Genomic DNA, 16,224 nt, shown 5'->3' on the forward strand with positions numbered 1-16,224 from the left:
CGTGGCAGCAGGCACTTGGCCACAGGAAGGACAGGTCCCCTTTCTCCCAGGAAGGCAGGGGGGCTCCTAGGGTGTTTTCACCAGCTCCCACCCATCAGTGCTCACAGCAGCATCCGAGTCGGTCTTCTCGCACTGCAGCACTCCCGTCTGGCCACAGCTGCCGTGCAAGGGCCACCCCAGCGCGCCCCTGTCCAGCCACCACGGCTGTGCTGCCTCCCAGCCCGCTCCGGCTGCTGCAGAGCCGCCCCCCTCCCACCTCCGGCGCGGCAGCGATGCAGAAGCAGCATCCAAGATGCCGCTTGGCGCAGGCTCAGCTGCCTCCCAGGACCGGCAGAGGAGGGGGCTGTCGGCCATGACCGTATACACCAGCAAAGAGGCAGGTTGTGGGCAGAGACAGTGCCCAGTGTCCCCGGGCAGGGGCCCCTCCGTGTCCGTCGCCCTGGCAGGATGAGGGGAATAGAGTCCCCCTGCCGCAGCCACGGGTCCCTGCGAGCAGAGGCCACCTGACACAGCCGTGGCCAGGAGCGGGGCTTCCATCTCTGGGTCACCGAACAGGGGCTGCCGGCAAGCAGATTCCCTGGCAAAGAGCACCCTGGGGGTTAGGGGGAAGAAGGGGAACGCAACAGCCAGCTCAAAGCTGTGCCCCAGGCTCATCCACATGGAAGGGGACAAGACGGGACACACAGACAGCAAGCCCCTGCCCTCGTGAACAACTGAGTCCCCTCCCTTAGGCCTGGCCCGCAACACCTTCCAACGGTCCTGCAGTTGGCGAGAGCCCGACATAGGTGCAGGTGTTTGGGGACAAGCAGGACAGAGAGGGTGTAGTGCCAAGCCAGCCTCAGAGAGCAGCTTCACATATGCTCCCAACAAGGAACAGGCTCAAGTGCCAGTTCTTGGAACAGCAGACACAGGCCCATCAACGAGGACAAGGGCCACTGCCCTGGGACACTGCCATCCTTCACAGTTCCCTCAGCTTGCCTTCATGCAGTGGCCCACCCCCCAGAACTATCTATCTGCCCTCAGATGAAGACGAGGTGCAGCTCCTTGCTGAGTCCTTGTGGTCTCACCCGATCCCACACAGATGGGACAGAAGGAAGATGCTGATCAAGAAAAGCTACCACAGGGAGCACAGGTCCAACTCCTCAGGAAGAACTCAAGAGAGAAGAAAGGTGCTGGTGGCTTCCAGGTTCAACAGGGAACAGGAATAGCAAACACCAAGATCAGACCTCATGCCAGCAGGCTGCACTAAGCAGGGCAGAAGTTCAGAATGCACATTTCCCATGCAGAGAAAGTACTCTGGTTGTCAGGAAGGAGCTAACAGAGGAGCCTTGGTGCTTATCAGCCAAACCTGTGATGAGAAGCAAGAAGCAGCACTGAGTGCACTTAGTCTGCAGCTCCTCCTAGACTGCAGAGGTAAGGAGCTCGAGCATCTCTGTAACTGCTGTGATGGGGGAAGCTGGGCTTGTTAGTGCTCAGAATTACTCTGCAATAGAAGTCCCTCTTCATTTTATACCAGTGTCCAACATGCACTAAAGCCCTTAATCAACATATAAATCCTACAAAGCTTGCACAAACCTTTGCGAGTATGTGAACACCAGCTTAAGAAATAAACAGGGAAGATCTTTCCTTCCCAAACAAACTTGTTTAGTCTTGACATCTACTGAGGAAGAGGTGAAGACCATGTATGGAAGATGCTGCTGGGCTATACTGGGAGTGCTGAGGAGGAAAGGCAGGCTCTGAATACACACTCAGTTTGCAAAGTAAGCTCTCTGTATTCATCCAAGAATGTCTGCAGTATGGAGTTCATCTGGTATAAATAAAGTACAAAATTTTACAATGTCTTAATCATTATTTTAACAAAAATACTAAAAACTGAGTAAAAACTGAAACCAAAGTGGGAAGGGAGACTATCAGCCACAAGGGATCTCCATAAACATTTGTAGAAATTAGATAGTAAAAACACTTTCTCTGTACAATAAAATGCTCCTCCTGGCATCTCCCCTTGAGAAGGACAGCAGCAGTACTAGGGGCACAAGGACAGAGGATGGGGGCTGCCCCAGAGCGTGGGTCAGGCTGAAGAGGCTGTATCCATCCACAGTGATGTCTCCCTTCTGAATCAAGCTGAAGTGCCAGAGGTCAGTAGCGTCCAAATGGGTTGTTGTTCTGCTGTGTCTGTGTATCTGTTGAGGTCAAGACAGAGTTAAACAGTTACAAGGTCTAGTTCAGAAGAGAGATTCCCCTCCCCACATCATCAGTGCAGTATGTGCAGTGTCACAGTCCATGATTAGGAAAATATAACCACTATGGTATTCCCTGTGCTACAGATCTGTCTGAGCCTTTGGGCAGCAGCACAGCCAGATCCCACATTCTTTCAGGAAGAGAGAGATGTTCTAGTCCTGATCCTGAAATTTCTAGGGAAAATCTTTCTATCCCTCAATGTGGAACCAGAGGACCATAACAGAGCCCCGAAAGGTGGCAACTAGCTGGGAGGAGGAGTTTAGGGATTAATTACTTCTGATTTTGAAAGAAAAGTCAGCTCTATAAAATTACACAACTTCCACAGCCACACAAGCTGCTAAGCTAGCTAGTGTCACTGATCCTAAAACACTCCCAGAAACCAAAGGTCTCAGAGAAAATTTCCCTTGCTTCCTGTCAGTATCTCCATATAGACCCAAAGGGCTTCCAGATGGCACAAAGGCAGGAAACATGGTAAAGTCACATTCAAGAACCTCACAAACTTCCAAACTGCTGGGACTGCTGTACTATGATTTACAATGCTCACAGTATATATGAATACTGTCCAATGCATACATTTCTGTAGTTCTTTTGCCTGAAACAACATCAGCAAGTGTGACCCAAAGCCACTTAGTAAAAGGAGACAAGTCTAACCTGGCTGTCATACTGCCTTCTCAACCCTTCTGGACATTCAGGGATATCCTGGACCCAAAATACCCTTGTCCCCCTCCTGCAGGCTGGTTTTGGTTTACTTTCTGCTTTCCACTCCATCCCTGACACTACAAATAAGAACTCCAAGGGGAGATAATGCAAACCCAAGGAGGCAGCATAGAAGCTGAATGCTGACACCAGGCTGCATGGGACCCACATATCTATTCCAGATGCAACAGTTCCATTTGCTGTACAGAAAGGCTACAAAAATATGGCTGATTTGCTATATTCAGATTCTTATACAAGGTCTTGCTATACTTGAACGTCCTGGCTGAGATCCTTTGGCACAGACTTAATCATTTGTGAATCAGGCTAGTGCGAAGCTTAGCACATTAAAACCTGGTTTGGGGAGGTTTTTGGCCACAAGGACGAAGAATTTTCCACCAGGGAACAAGTATAAGCACAGCTTCCAAGTCCCCCACTCCACACATTACCAGATCTGGCATAGTCTCACTCTCAGTGCAAAATAAAAAAACTACCAACTGTACTGTCCATTTCTGAGCATTTTCACAGCATTTCTGCCATTTTTACAACAGAAAAGCCAGTGAGGTGTCAGAAGACAACAGCAGGCAATTCAGAAGGGAACAGCATAGATCCTGAATTCTGTATTGTGATCCTCCAGCCAGTAATTCAATAGAGATTTAGGAATACAGTGCCAGAATGGACAACCTCTGAGCCATTACCCTGCTGTGACCACCACGAACACAGTAAGTGGGCAGCTACACTTCCCAGAGTACCCCTCCTGCCTCCAAGAAGTCTTGTCTGGCTCAGAATACAACCGCAGTGTCTCTGGGTCATCCACCAAGTGATTGCTCTGGGATTACAGCCTCCCTGTGCCCCTCAGAGGTCACCTGCAGCAGAGAGAATACCCCCAGATGATTTTAAAGCTGCACACTGGATCCTTTCCGCAAAGCTGTGTGACTGTCCCTACAAAGGCTCAGCTCCCTTGTCCCTCTGCAGGCAGCAGAAGGAAGGTCTGGAAGGTTGCTCACAAGCTGGCAAGCACTGCCCTCCCTGCTGCTGGTGCCCCCTTGGGCTGGTAGTTCTAAGTCCTGATGGCACCTCCCTGCCAGCATAATTTATGTCCTCAGACAGTCTGGCTCAGCCTTGCTTCTCTACACCAGAGTACCTGCAATAGAAAACAGCAGGGAGGAGACTAGCAACAGAACACTCAGGCTTACTGGAAAGCTGCTGCTGAAGCTGTCGAACCAGAGCAGCTGTTTGCTGCTGCTGCTGCGTCTGCTGAAGGCCCTGGCGCTGGAACTGTAAAGAGAGAAACACAGTTATAGCCACACCACCTGGCTGGCAGCTTCAGCATTCACACAGGCCCTGGGAAGCTCAGGGAGGGAGAAAGGGGGGATGCAGGTGGAGCACTGCTGGATCTGTGCTGGACTGTCACGTCCCCGCGCCTCTGCAGGAACACTCACAATGGGCTGCTGGGGGGGAAGAGCCTGCATCCCCAGCCCCGGGGGCTGGCCCTGCGCCTGTGGCTGAGGCACTGTGGACACCTGGGGCTGCTGCTGGGGCTGGGGCTGCGGTGGCTGGGGCTGCTGCTGCTGCTGTTGCTGCTGCTGTTGTTGCTGCTGCTGCTGTTGCTGCTGCTGCTGTGAAGACAAAAGACAAGCGACCATCAGGGAACTGTCAGGGCAAAGCACACAGCACCGGGGCACAGCAAGGGCTTAAGGAGGAATGATATTCCACGCAGTAAAACAGCCTCATACACCATTTTCTTTACAGGTACCTAAATTACTCAAATTCCACCAGACTCCACCCCAGGCTGAGAAATGGCAAGAAATAAAGGGACAGCAACAAAGTTTTCTGCAAGATGAGGTATTGAGAGATGACAGGAAGAGAATTCTGAGTCTACTGGTCATTACTAGGAGCAAACAAGGTGCAAGAATAGGAAGAACTCAAAAGGGCTTCTGGTTAAGATCAGTAATAATGAATAATGAGTATATGCCTGACTCATTCTCAGATTCTTTTCAGAGGTAGCAACAGAGCTCCTGTAATCTCCTTACACAATCCACTCCAGGTCAGCTACTCCTACTACTGAGTTTTCCTTAATCTCTACCCTGAATTTCACGTGTTATGTTTTAAGGCCACTTCTGGTCCTACAGCCTAGGGATAAGAGGAGATAAGGATTTATTTTTTGGGTTTTTTTAAAGATAAAAAAAAATTTGGAGACTTATCTCTCCTGTTGTCTTTGTCTCTAATGCAACACATCCAGCTATATCAGCCTTTCCTTCTCAGTCATGTCCCCCAACTCTTCAATCTATCTTGCTGTCCTTCCCTGCCACTCATGACAGCTGGTGTTACACTTCAATAAAAGGATGTGGATAAAAGTGGATTCAGTGCTCAAAATCAAATGTTTACAGACTTAGTTATGCTGAGAAGAATATTCAGTGTGTTGGAGTCAGAATATATCCAGAAATCTCAAGGTTTTTCATTTCTCCTAATTTTCAGACAATTCTCCCATCTGTCAATACACTTTTTAAGTCTCTAGATTAAAAAAAAATTCCTAGCAGAAATAAAAAAATACTAATGCTATCATAACAAACCCAGCGTGGTGATGGTAGGTACAGTTCCAATCACTGGCTCAGAAGGACAAGGTTCAAACCTTGAACAGACTCAGAAAACAAACAAAAATAGTCAGGAGAAGGAACAGTTTCTTATGAAAGAAGGTTAGAAAAACATGACCTTTGGAAGTTGCAAGTGCTCCCTAGGAATGTACACTGGGCAGATAACAGTGAGAAAGAAGAGCCAGTAAACAGGACACAGTGGACAATAATAATTCATACAAGAACCAGCCATGAAGACACTGGATAAAGGATTCAAGCCAAAGGAAGTGAGTTTCTAGAACAGCCTTCCAACTTACACCAGTTTGGTCACAGGTTCCTGACATGGATGCTGTGACCTGGATACATAACAAAGCAGATGACTGACTAAATGAGCCAGGATACCAATTTCATGTCCTACCTTCTTGTAGCAGCTGTCTACCAACCCACATAAGACAAATCAAAAGGTGATCCATCCTTTCCACAAGCCACTGCATCATGAAAGTCAGCTCTAGCACCAGGCATACCTCAGGTAACACAGCAGGAGTCACACTAATGGCATAGCTTGGCCACTCCACCTCTGTGGGCTTTTTAAGCAACCAAGCAAAATCAGCTAAAAGCTGAAGGTATACATGAAGTTACTGAGCTAGTAGAATGCTAGCAATTTGTCTGAGGCATGTTCTTCTAAATATGAGTGATGGAGAATGCTAAAAGAAAAGAGTGAATAGTCAGGGGGTGCTACTTATCAAAAGGACTAAAAGCTGCTGACCATGCCAGAAGCAGTTCTCTTGTCCAGTGCAAGGCAGCAGTTCTCAGATACTGCTGACTACAGCTCTCTGCAGGAAACCACTGTCTCACCCAGGCCACTCTCTGAACAAAAAGACTCAGCACTCTGTGCTATGTAAAGTCTTCCCATATTCTACAGGTTTGCTAGGCCTTGTTGTAAGGCATTGGATTCACCAATTAAACTATTTGTGTTTCTCTGTCAATCCAGTACGTTTCTATAATTCCTAGAAATGTATCTTTATTTCCAGTAAGAATTTAATATTCATAAGATCATAATGTAAATCCATGGAATACTCATGTCTCTTGACTCATGCCTTGTGATCTTCTTTGAACCTAGAGAGCTGGGTCTAATAGTTGGCTTCGGACCAGTTTTTCACCATCTGCTGTAAGAAATGGAGTATGTGGACTGATTCAGGCTAGATTTTTTGCCAATGGAAACTGTAACCAATACTTATTTTGATCTTGAGAAATGCAGATAGTCCCCTAAAGATGATATTGAAAAACTTTCCTGCTCTTTTGTGGACAGGTGGCTTTTCACTTTGTTTTTAGCTCCTGCCACAGTTGTACAACAGCTAACTTTCTGCACTATCTACTGGCTCAGCTGGAGCAGGAAGAGCTCCAGGCCAAAGGACTCTACAGACTTTTATAGCTCATGCTGGGTGACTGGTACAAGGCAGTGCAGCAGGAATCTCCATCAGGAGTGGGCAGCTCTAAGGAAGGGAGAACTGCCTAGCAAATTACCACAGACAGCCCCCAACAGAGTGACATTCCTCCTGACACAGAAGGGCAGAGGTAAGCAGCACTGGGCAAGCCTCCTCCAGCTCCAGCAGCCTTCCTCCTGTCAGCAAACACTCACCCTCAGCATCTGTTGTTGCTGCTGCTGCCTCAGGTACTGCTGCTGCTGTTGGTCAGGAAGGATCTGGCTGGGTCGAATTCCTGAGGGGACTCCCTGCGGACCCAAATGATTCATCCCACTCATTATGGGGGTCTGCTGTATTGACTGATGAGGAAACCTGCAAGAGAGAAGGACAAGCTCATGAAGTAAAGGATTCACAGGCAGCCCACTTTCTTTAATCCAAACACAACTTCTGACAGTAGTGAGACAACCCAAACAGCCCCCTGCAATCCATGCTGTCTCTGCAGCAAGGTGAGGGACACAAGGGCCTCACAAGAGTTTAACACAACCTGCTTTTTCTAGAAGCCCTAAGTAACAGCCATCATCCCACTGTTCTGTGTGGCTTTCTTGGTGGAACTATGCCTGCTCAGGAACAATAAAAATCTCAGATTTAGCCCTTTGATAGTGATCTGCTGGTTAGATTTAAAACCAAAACTATGACTTTCCCAAGTAATTTTTCCTCATACTCTTCTATGCCTTCTTTCTCTGGCTAGTAACAACACAGTTTCCTGCCTAAAACTAGCATTTCCAAATTTCATCCTATCTCTTTGTTTCTTCCCTGCACAGAAAGCTGGATAAAGCTGTTTCTCTGAGGAAGCAAACTACAACATGGAGAATGGGGTTTTCACAGTTTGTTGTTAAGAGCTGTGTGAGCAAAGCAGAGAAATCCTTAATTAAATAGAGTTTACTATAAACATCCCATAGTACAAGAGGTACCTACCTCTGTGTGTTGCCCAAGGTGTGCCCATAGCCAGGGGCCTGCTGGTGCACGTAGCCACTTGGTCTCTGCTGCATCTGTCTAACAGGATCCACTAGAGCAGGATTAGAGCTGGGATGGGAATTCTGATAGGGCTGACCAGAATAGGTAGGAGGCACCATTGAGCCTGACTGGGACGGATGCTGCTGAAGGCCTATGTGGGAGACGTAAGGAGTATAACCCTGAAATGAAACAGAAAGGCCTTTTTTAGTCTCAGGGTGAAAAGGAATACAGAACATAGAACATCAGCCTCCTGTAAATACTGCCACAGAGAAGCTCATTAGGAAGAAGAGCCAAAAGCTTTAAGGGTTTAGCAGCAAGAAGAAAGCTGCTGTCCTGTGCTGGAGCCAGATTCCAGTCCTACCTGCAGTCACTGCCACTTACCTGGGAGGGCTGCAGTGCTCCGTAAGATGGGGTTGGAGCCATTTGGCGCACGGGCTGCTGGCCCATTATGCCCTGGCCCTGCTGGAAGGCAAGAGAGAAGCACTTTTTCCAACATCTCTAAGGGGTATAACACTGCTGCTCTCTTCTCAGCAGCTCCCATTAAATCAGACAAGTGGCTTCACTGCTTAACCTACGAGGTTGCTGCACAGCAGGCACATGCTCATGACTTGTCTCTCACCCTGACCTGGGACAAACAGGTCCATAAAAACCTGCCACCCCCAGCCAGGACATGCCCCTCTCATTCCCCAGCGGCCACTCTGTGACAACTTCCTGCAACTGTTAACGATGTGGGTCTTCAAAGGAGGTGACACCAGAGGAACAGACACAAGAAACATCTTTCCAGAACAGATACAGAGTTGGGCAGCTCTGGCTAGAAGGGACAGCACTGAACAGCCTGGCCACGCTATAGTGTGGAGTCAGCAACAGCTCTGACTTACCAACTTTGCTTGCAGCTGCTGCCTCAGTATCTGTCCTTGGGACACTGGAGGCTGCTGTCTGTACACTGCTGGCTTGTAGGAGGGGTCAATGCCCATCATACTCCCCATCCCTGGAGGCAGCACACCACTGTAGGGAGGGCGACTCTGAACCAGTTTTCCCAGTGGCATGCGTACTGGTCTGTAGGATGTATCCAGGCGAGGGCCACCTGCAAAAGGACGAGAAACAGGCACAGCAGTCACAGCTACTGCTGCACACCTCATAGCTCCAGAACGACTGTTTATCACTGTACCTAGACAGGACAGGCAAAAAGAGAAAGTGCAGGGACCTGCACAGGATCTTCTCACAGAAAAGGTTCCTAAAGAGGTGAAATATTTTTGGTTCTCCTGTGCACCTACCTGCTGGAAGAGGCTGATTCTGGGCATAGAGACCCACTGGTGATTGCCCATATGCCAGCCTTGACATGGTGCTTCCTGACTGGTGATGCAAGAGATCTGTAGGCATACCAACTCCATATGAAACCCCTCGGCTAGGGCCCAACACAAAGTCCTGCAAAGACAAAGCAGTAAGAAACGTGCACTGAGAATTCATGGATGGAAGAAGAATATTAAAGGGTTGTAAAGTCCACTGGAGGAAGCCAAGGATGTTATCTGAGCTGGGCAGACTCCTTTCCTCCCATTAGGGATTAAGAAAGTGTTTGCCTTGCACCAAACTAGAGAGAGCAAGATAAAGCTCCAGTACTCCCAGATGAGAGGAAACACATCACATCTTCACCACACTACTGCTCTCAGGTTCCTCAGGAAGACTCCAGGGAGTGTTCCGTTACTAGGACTGATGGACATGGGACATCCACAGCTGCTGGACACTTCATTACCTCAGTTTTGCTGGCAGATTGGTTTCGTTTCTTGGTTTTGCTCTGTTTCTTCTTGCGTTCTTCAGTGGAGGCGGCAGGATTGGAGCTTGTTTTATCAGCCTTGGCTGGTTCTGCAGTTTTCTTCTCTGGCTCTAAAGCCACAGGTGTAGGAGGCTCTTCCTCTTCAGGGGGCAGTGGCAATGGCTCCAGGTAATAACTGCGGGGCTTGGGTTTCAGGTGTGTGTGATACAGAAGAAGCCTCTGCTGCTCCTCAAATCTGGACACCTTGCGATCCACCCGGACTGTCCCAAACCATCCCCAGGAGAGTGGGGCTGAGTGCTTCAAACCCTCAAAAAGATCCCAAGGAGAAATCTTCTGCTTTGTAGAGACTTGCAAACCCTTTAAAGCAAAAGAGATAAGAACCTTCAAGTCCCTGTTGTTGCTCCTGCGGGGGTACAAGTTACTCTATGCTTTCTTCAGGCTCTAATCCAGATCTCTCAGTAAACAGTCTGAGCCCTTGCTAATGGTCCTTGCTCCTCCAGGTGGTAAAGCAGTCATTTCTAACGGCCTTTATCAACAACTGTATAGTCTCCTTCATTCCATCTCAGCCAGTCTTCTGCACACTGGCTCTGCCCATTAACTTACGTGACAGAGATTATGCGTTTCTCTTTACACTTCATATAACCATAAATACAACCCCCAAATTTAGTTAACATTTCAGGTCACAGCAGCATGCTATCACCAAGCATTAACACCCCAGCTTTGCCCTTTTTGGACATGGTTATGTGCCAGCTTGTCTGTGTGCAGCCAGCCACTTCAAGCTCGTCAGGGAATGAGGCACTGCATACAGATGCCTCCCAAGCTGTGCAGTCTTGAGGCATCAGAGGACAAGGTGACACCTACACTCAGGAACTGTGATACAGACGAAAATGCTTCACTTACCTCCTTCTTGAAGATGGAATCAAAGCCAGCTATTTTATTGCCTTTAGTGTCAATGAGGGATCCCTGAGGTTCACAGGTGATGACATCTCGGGTCTGCTTGGGAAGTGGTAGTAGCTGTCGCACCTTCTCCAGGCTGTCAGACTGACGGTCCCCCAGCTCCTTCTGCATGAGTGGAACAGAGAGGACTTGAAGAATTTTTCAGGAAAAACCATCCAAAGCCCATCTATGCATCTTCTGGTATTTGCCTCCATCTCTGCATTACCTCTCACCTTTGCACCCTGCAGGCCTATAGATTCATAGGGGCCACCCCACTACTTCATCTAAACAGCAGAAACAGGACAGGTACTTTTCATGAGACACAGGTAAATCTGCAAATCTGCATAGCTGAACAACCACAAGACAGCACACTCTGGACCCCATACAGGGCCTGGTGGCCCTCACCCTGAGTTTCTTCACAAGATTCATGTATGCCCGCTTGTTCTCCTCCATGCTGCCCTGAGAGATGCTGGACATATCAGCAGCCAGGGTGCCGTTGATGAGAACACTCAGCATGTCCAGCACGGTGGTGAAGAGCTCACTGTTGGTCAGAGCAGAAAGTCAGTCACCTGAAAAGCTCATAAAAAGACTCTGCCATCATTGCAACTCCAAACACTATTAGATTGTCATGACTTCCACCCACATTTACAAGTGTCAGTCTTTAGAAAAACCTCCTACGCTATTTCTCCTTTTCCTTACACACCACACTTGAGCTTTACTCCCACTTGAGTTAGGTGCAGTACCACAGATTAAAACTGGACTCCTCTGTATCCATTCAGCACCTCTAAAAAGCAGACTCAGCTCTCCCCTGCATATCTCTCTGCATCTGGAAAGCCAAGTTTGTTCTGAATACAGCAGAGTACACTTGGCTATCAGGACCTAAGTTGTAGCCTGCTATTATGCTGAAGTCTCTTTCAGCTGTCACTTCTGGCAGATCATCTAGAGAAACAGCCAGCTCACATGCTAATAACTGCCTCCCTTGGGAAGTGTATAGACCAGAAGTCAGACTGAAAGTTACTTGTTTGACTGCATGTCCACAGTGCCACTGCTGATGATGTCCAGGAGAAGCACGGCCCATTCAGTTGTCTGTTGTGTGCTACGTTGGACTGTGTCAAACATTCCTCCCACCTGGCAGAGAAAGGGAGTTTAGTCACAAGGACACCAAAAAACACTGATTTTGAAGTGACAAAGGAGCTTAAACCAGAGCTTAAAGGAGCTTAACTCCTACTGAGAACTGAGGGCAGCCAAAACCCAGATGCAAGTAATAGTGCTGTGGGCTGCAAAGGCATTCAAAGGGGAATGCACATCTACAAAAGAGAGCAAGACTTCGGATTTCATCCTGATGAAACAGAGCAAGGGAGTTTATTCATGCATCCTGTCCCACTCAAGGCTCAAGACCTAGAAGCAGCACAAATGTCTCTCTCCTACTTCTTTGCCTCAGGACATATATAGACCCTCCAGTGTGTGCTTGTTCCAAAGGAAAAAAAAGGCAGACAACTCTTCATCCCAGATGGTTAAGTTCTTTTTCTGCAACTGCTCACCAAATTCAGCCGCAGTTTCAAGGCCTCATGCATCAGCTGCTTGGCTTTGCAGTCATCTTGGTACTGATCTTCTCGCCAATTTGTAACAATCTAAGAAATACAGAAGAGAGGACAGACCTCACCAGCTGAAGCTTAGAGAGAGCAGCTTGTACCATTCACTGTCTGGTGACTCAGAAATGGGCAGTTCAAGCTCCCCACACCTAAGGGTAAGACAAGCAACATCCTGAGGCCATGCTCCAGAGCCTGTCTGCTGGAGGGGCGAGCTCCTGAGGAATGTGAGGGGAGAAACAAGATCCCTACCTGCTGGACCTGACTGTACAGAGAGGTGAGGAGGCCTTCCCGCTGCTCATCCTGACCTTTCAAGCATGTCAGCACCAGTGACAGAAATGGCTGCTGGCTCAGGAGGGACATACTGTGAGAGAACAGAGAAGGAGCTATACTGCCAGGCTGAGGGATCAGCACAGCAAACACTGCCTGCTTTTTCCCCTGGACTCACCTCTTCTGCTTCTGGCGGTCCCGTTCTTTGCGGGATGATGACCCTAAATGTTGTCCCTTCTCCAATTCTTCTCCAGCAGCTTTCAGCACGTGGCCCTGCACTGATGTTGGAAGCTTGGCAATCAGAGGGGCCACTAGCCACACTCCTGATCTCTCCAGAGAGCTGTGACAACACAGGAGAGGAAAGCTGTTTGCAATGCAATTTAAGATTCAGACTTGTCTACAAGAGTGATGCATGCTGGCTCTATACCTACCTGAGGATGGGCTTGGATTTGTTGCTGGCAGGTGTAGCACTTGTCGAGCTACTGATATTGTTGACTCCATTACCAGTACAGCTAGCAGAGCTGGTCTCTGCTGACTGCTGGAATACCTCAATGGTGGCCTTGGCTATATTTTCTAACAAGGAGTTCATCTCCTGGAGGTAGGGAAGAAAAAGACAGTCAAGTTCTTTTCTGAGAGTACCTACTGCTTCCACATTTCAATACAAACTCAGTTTCTCAACTTCCCCATGGCTGCTCCTCCTGGAGTCTCAGACTCATTGCTTTCTTCTCATGCTTAGTTTTCATAGGTCAGACACCCTAAACTTTCTCCCTAACCCCACTTCTGCCAAGCCACCTCCCCACCAGCTCACAAGCAGCCACTTCATCCTCCCCTGTATGATCCCCTCTGAGCAGAAACTCACATTGCTTGCTGTCTGTTTAATCATGAGCTGCAGCTCCAGCGAGGACTGCCTCATGGTCCACTGGTCCAAATTCTATAATGCACACACAAACGTACATCACGTAAATTCCTTATCTCACTTCAGACTACACCAACTCACACCCTCAGGTTCCACCACAATGAGTGGCAGACCTCTCAGAGGGCTGCATTTACATGAGGCAATTACTAGGACACAGATTCTGCCAGCAGCCTGCACCTGTAAGATGCGTTTAATCCTCTGCCTCTGAGGATTTTCTCCCTCCTCATTGTCCAGGAGCCGGTGTGGATAACAAATCAGCTGCATCAGCCTCTGGGCCTGTGTGCTGCTCAGGACAGGATCCTGCAAGTCATTGCTGTCTTCACAGAGGGACTTCAGACATCGTTCTCCTACCCACTCCTGCAAGACGAAGGCAGAGTCAGCACAGTCAAACTGATGTCTGATTCCAAACCAACGCCCCTGCTTTAAGTCTCAAGAGAGATGCATGGAACACATCAAAATCATAAAAGCCTTATTAGTATGCAGTTATGCCTGATAATCATTTCTCTTCATGAACTGTACTATACTGATTCAGCAGGCGTCAGGCACAGCACAGCAATCAGAACAGAGGAAACAAACTTTGACAAGTCAGCAGTAATGAAACACAGTAGTTGCTCTTTCTTTTGAGAAAACAGTGGTGTGATTTAACAGTACACAGTCGCTACCATGTCCAGGATCCCTCAACACTGCCACTTGGACTTAGAAGATCAGAAGGGATCATTTAAAATTGTTTGGTCTATTTCCAGCACAACAAAGCTCTGGAGCTGTCCTAAGTTAGCTAATTTAAGGTTGCAGCTAGCACTAAACCAGAACATGCCTTGGGGAAAAGCACACACCTTAATTCTCAAATAGTGATACAAAGCACACTGCCATACTTAGTAAAAATCAGCTACATTACTCCTCAGATTCTGGAAAAGAAAATGACTGACTGGATGCGAGCCACTTATAAAGTCACACATTATGAGAAGGTAGACAGAAAACTATTACTGTCAGCCTCTTGATTCCAGTTAATGCTCCCTAAATGTATGATAATAATAAGGACAGCAATTTCCAAACCTGAGGCAGGTACTTCACTCAATTTACAGTTAACCTGCAGCATTTGTTAGAGCAGAAATTTTTCGTATTTAAAATTAGGCAAATTCATTAAATTAAAATCAGAGGACTGCTATATAAGCACTTCTGCATCTGCAGAGCAAGCCTGATCAGAGAATTGTTCCACCAAGAAGTGGTAATAAAAGAAGAGATGAGCATCCAGCTCATTATGCACAGGTGTTGATACTTTCCAGCCTAGAAAGCTGGAAAGGCCCTTCAGCAGTGGACAGCACCCTATACACTGAAGCACAAAGACTGAAAAGGTCAAAACTTTGGTTTGAAATCCTTGTGAAACCACAGCCTAGATCATTATCTTCATTCCAGGTGAAGTTTGCACATGAGATGTGGTGACCTATCCACTGCCAATTGCATTTCCCCCCTTCAGTGTTGCTACATCACAATCTGTTGATAATCAGCTTCTCTTTCTTGCCTAGGTAATACACATATCCTTGGGAAGACTCTTCTTATCATTTGCTCAGCTTCCTACAAGAACTCAGACTTCACTTCCAATGCACTTCGCTGGTATAAAGAAAGAAAGAAAGACGTATTGGAGAGAAGGAATGCCATCCAGAGGGACTTGAATAGGTTTAAGAGGTGGGCACAGGAAGAGATTACTCAGAGAACCTGTGGATGCCCCATCCCTGGGAGTGTTTAAGGCCAAGTTGGATAGGATCCTGAGCAACTTAGAATTGTGAAGGTGATCACTAAATGATCTTTTAGTCCATTCAAGGTCCATTCAACCCAAACTGTTCTATGAGTCTATGAAGAAAACTTAAATTAATTATAATCTGCTCCTTTTCCTCATCCCCTCACAATGAAGTCAATTATAAAACATATAAGTGAACCTGAGACTGAGAAATCACAACCTACAATTTAAGGCACTGATAGTGCAAGTTCACTGTTCACAGAATTGTGCTAATATTAAACACAGCATTTTACCAGCCCTTTACAGTTGCTGTCTACTGGAATGCTCATTTCTACATAACCAGTGCTGCCAACAACTGGTATGAGCAGTGATACCTGACACTGCTACTCCCTGCTGTGCACAAACACTTCCACTTACTTGGAGTCTACACAGACTTTGATCAGCAAGGGAATATCTACTTCTGTAAATGCTACAGTCAGCTTTCAGTGACATCAAGAATGTTGAATTTACATTTAAAAATAAGTGGTTCCAATTCCTTTTTGGTATACTATGCAATCAGCCCATTAATAAACAATAGCATGAGGACAACACACAGCACTAATGGTGGGTTTACACATTAGTAATACAAAATACAGGTTTCAGATTGTAACACCACGTCTTTCCTGCTGAGAGAATAAACTTATAACCAAGGTTAAGGATATCTTTCAATATCCATTTTCATACAGCATGGCCACTCTACTCTGCAACCTTATTATCCAGGTTTCAGCTCCTCAAGTGTCAATTTTCCACAAAGGAACAGAAATACTGGTGCTGTCAGATTAGGCTAAGCAAGAGGCTTTTGTTGCTGTTGTTTTAATTAACTTAACAGGGCAATGCAAAGCCCAGGAATACATTAACAGCCTAGCTGCAAGCAACACTTAGGGTGTATCCTGAAAGATACCATTTATCATTTTAATAAACCACCTGTCTGTCTTGTGCTGATCTTCTTTGCCTTCAGCACACATCTCAGCATACCACTTCCAGCACTCCTGTCCTTGGACAGGAGCCCTGTGCTGCTGCCAAAGC

At 47.3% G+C, this 16,224-nt stretch overlaps 1 protein-coding gene across 7 annotated transcripts in view; it reads right to left on the reverse strand.

Moving 5' to 3' along the window:
* Positions 1 to 1,759: 1,759 nt before the first annotated feature.
* Positions 1,760 to 16,224, reverse strand: part of MED12 (mediator complex subunit 12) — a 35,954-nt gene continuing 21,489 nt past the window's right edge. Inside the window, exons 27-45 of one of the 7 annotated variants that reach the window (XM_062502637.1) lie at positions 13,602 to 13,781; positions 13,368 to 13,439; positions 12,940 to 13,100; positions 12,687 to 12,848; positions 12,491 to 12,602; positions 12,191 to 12,280; positions 11,668 to 11,777; positions 11,055 to 11,190; positions 10,614 to 10,775; positions 9,693 to 10,070; positions 9,217 to 9,367; positions 8,821 to 9,026; positions 8,324 to 8,404; positions 8,078 to 8,121; positions 7,904 to 8,011; positions 7,144 to 7,300; positions 4,374 to 4,550; positions 4,128 to 4,209; positions 1,760 to 2,180 (exon numbers count right to left, since the gene is read on the reverse strand). In XM_062502637.1, coding sequence (XP_062358621.1) covers positions 2,137 to 2,180; positions 4,128 to 4,209; positions 4,374 to 4,550; positions 7,144 to 7,300; positions 7,904 to 8,011; positions 8,078 to 8,121; positions 8,324 to 8,404; positions 8,821 to 9,026; positions 9,217 to 9,367; positions 9,693 to 10,070; positions 10,614 to 10,775; positions 11,055 to 11,190; positions 11,668 to 11,777; positions 12,191 to 12,280; positions 12,491 to 12,602; positions 12,687 to 12,848; positions 12,940 to 13,100; positions 13,368 to 13,439; positions 13,602 to 13,781 — 2,613 coding nt within the window. In that variant the 3' untranslated portion in view covers positions 1,760 to 2,136. Of the gene's footprint in view, positions 2,181 to 4,127; positions 4,210 to 4,373; positions 4,551 to 7,137; positions 7,301 to 7,903; positions 8,122 to 8,323; positions 8,405 to 8,820; positions 9,027 to 9,216; positions 9,368 to 9,692; positions 10,071 to 10,613; positions 10,776 to 11,054; positions 11,191 to 11,667; positions 11,778 to 12,190; positions 12,281 to 12,490; positions 12,603 to 12,686; positions 12,849 to 12,939; positions 13,101 to 13,367; positions 13,440 to 13,601; positions 13,782 to 16,224 lie in introns of all 7 variants that reach the window. The other 6 variants (XM_062502632.1, XM_062502633.1, XM_062502631.1 and 3 more) reach the window with 6 other exon arrangements.

The sequence above is a fragment of the Cinclus cinclus genome, chromosome 15 (assembly GCF_963662255.1).
Source record: "Cinclus cinclus chromosome 15, bCinCin1.1, whole genome shotgun sequence".
Taxonomy (NCBI): Eukaryota; Metazoa; Chordata; class Aves; order Passeriformes; family Cinclidae; genus Cinclus; species Cinclus cinclus.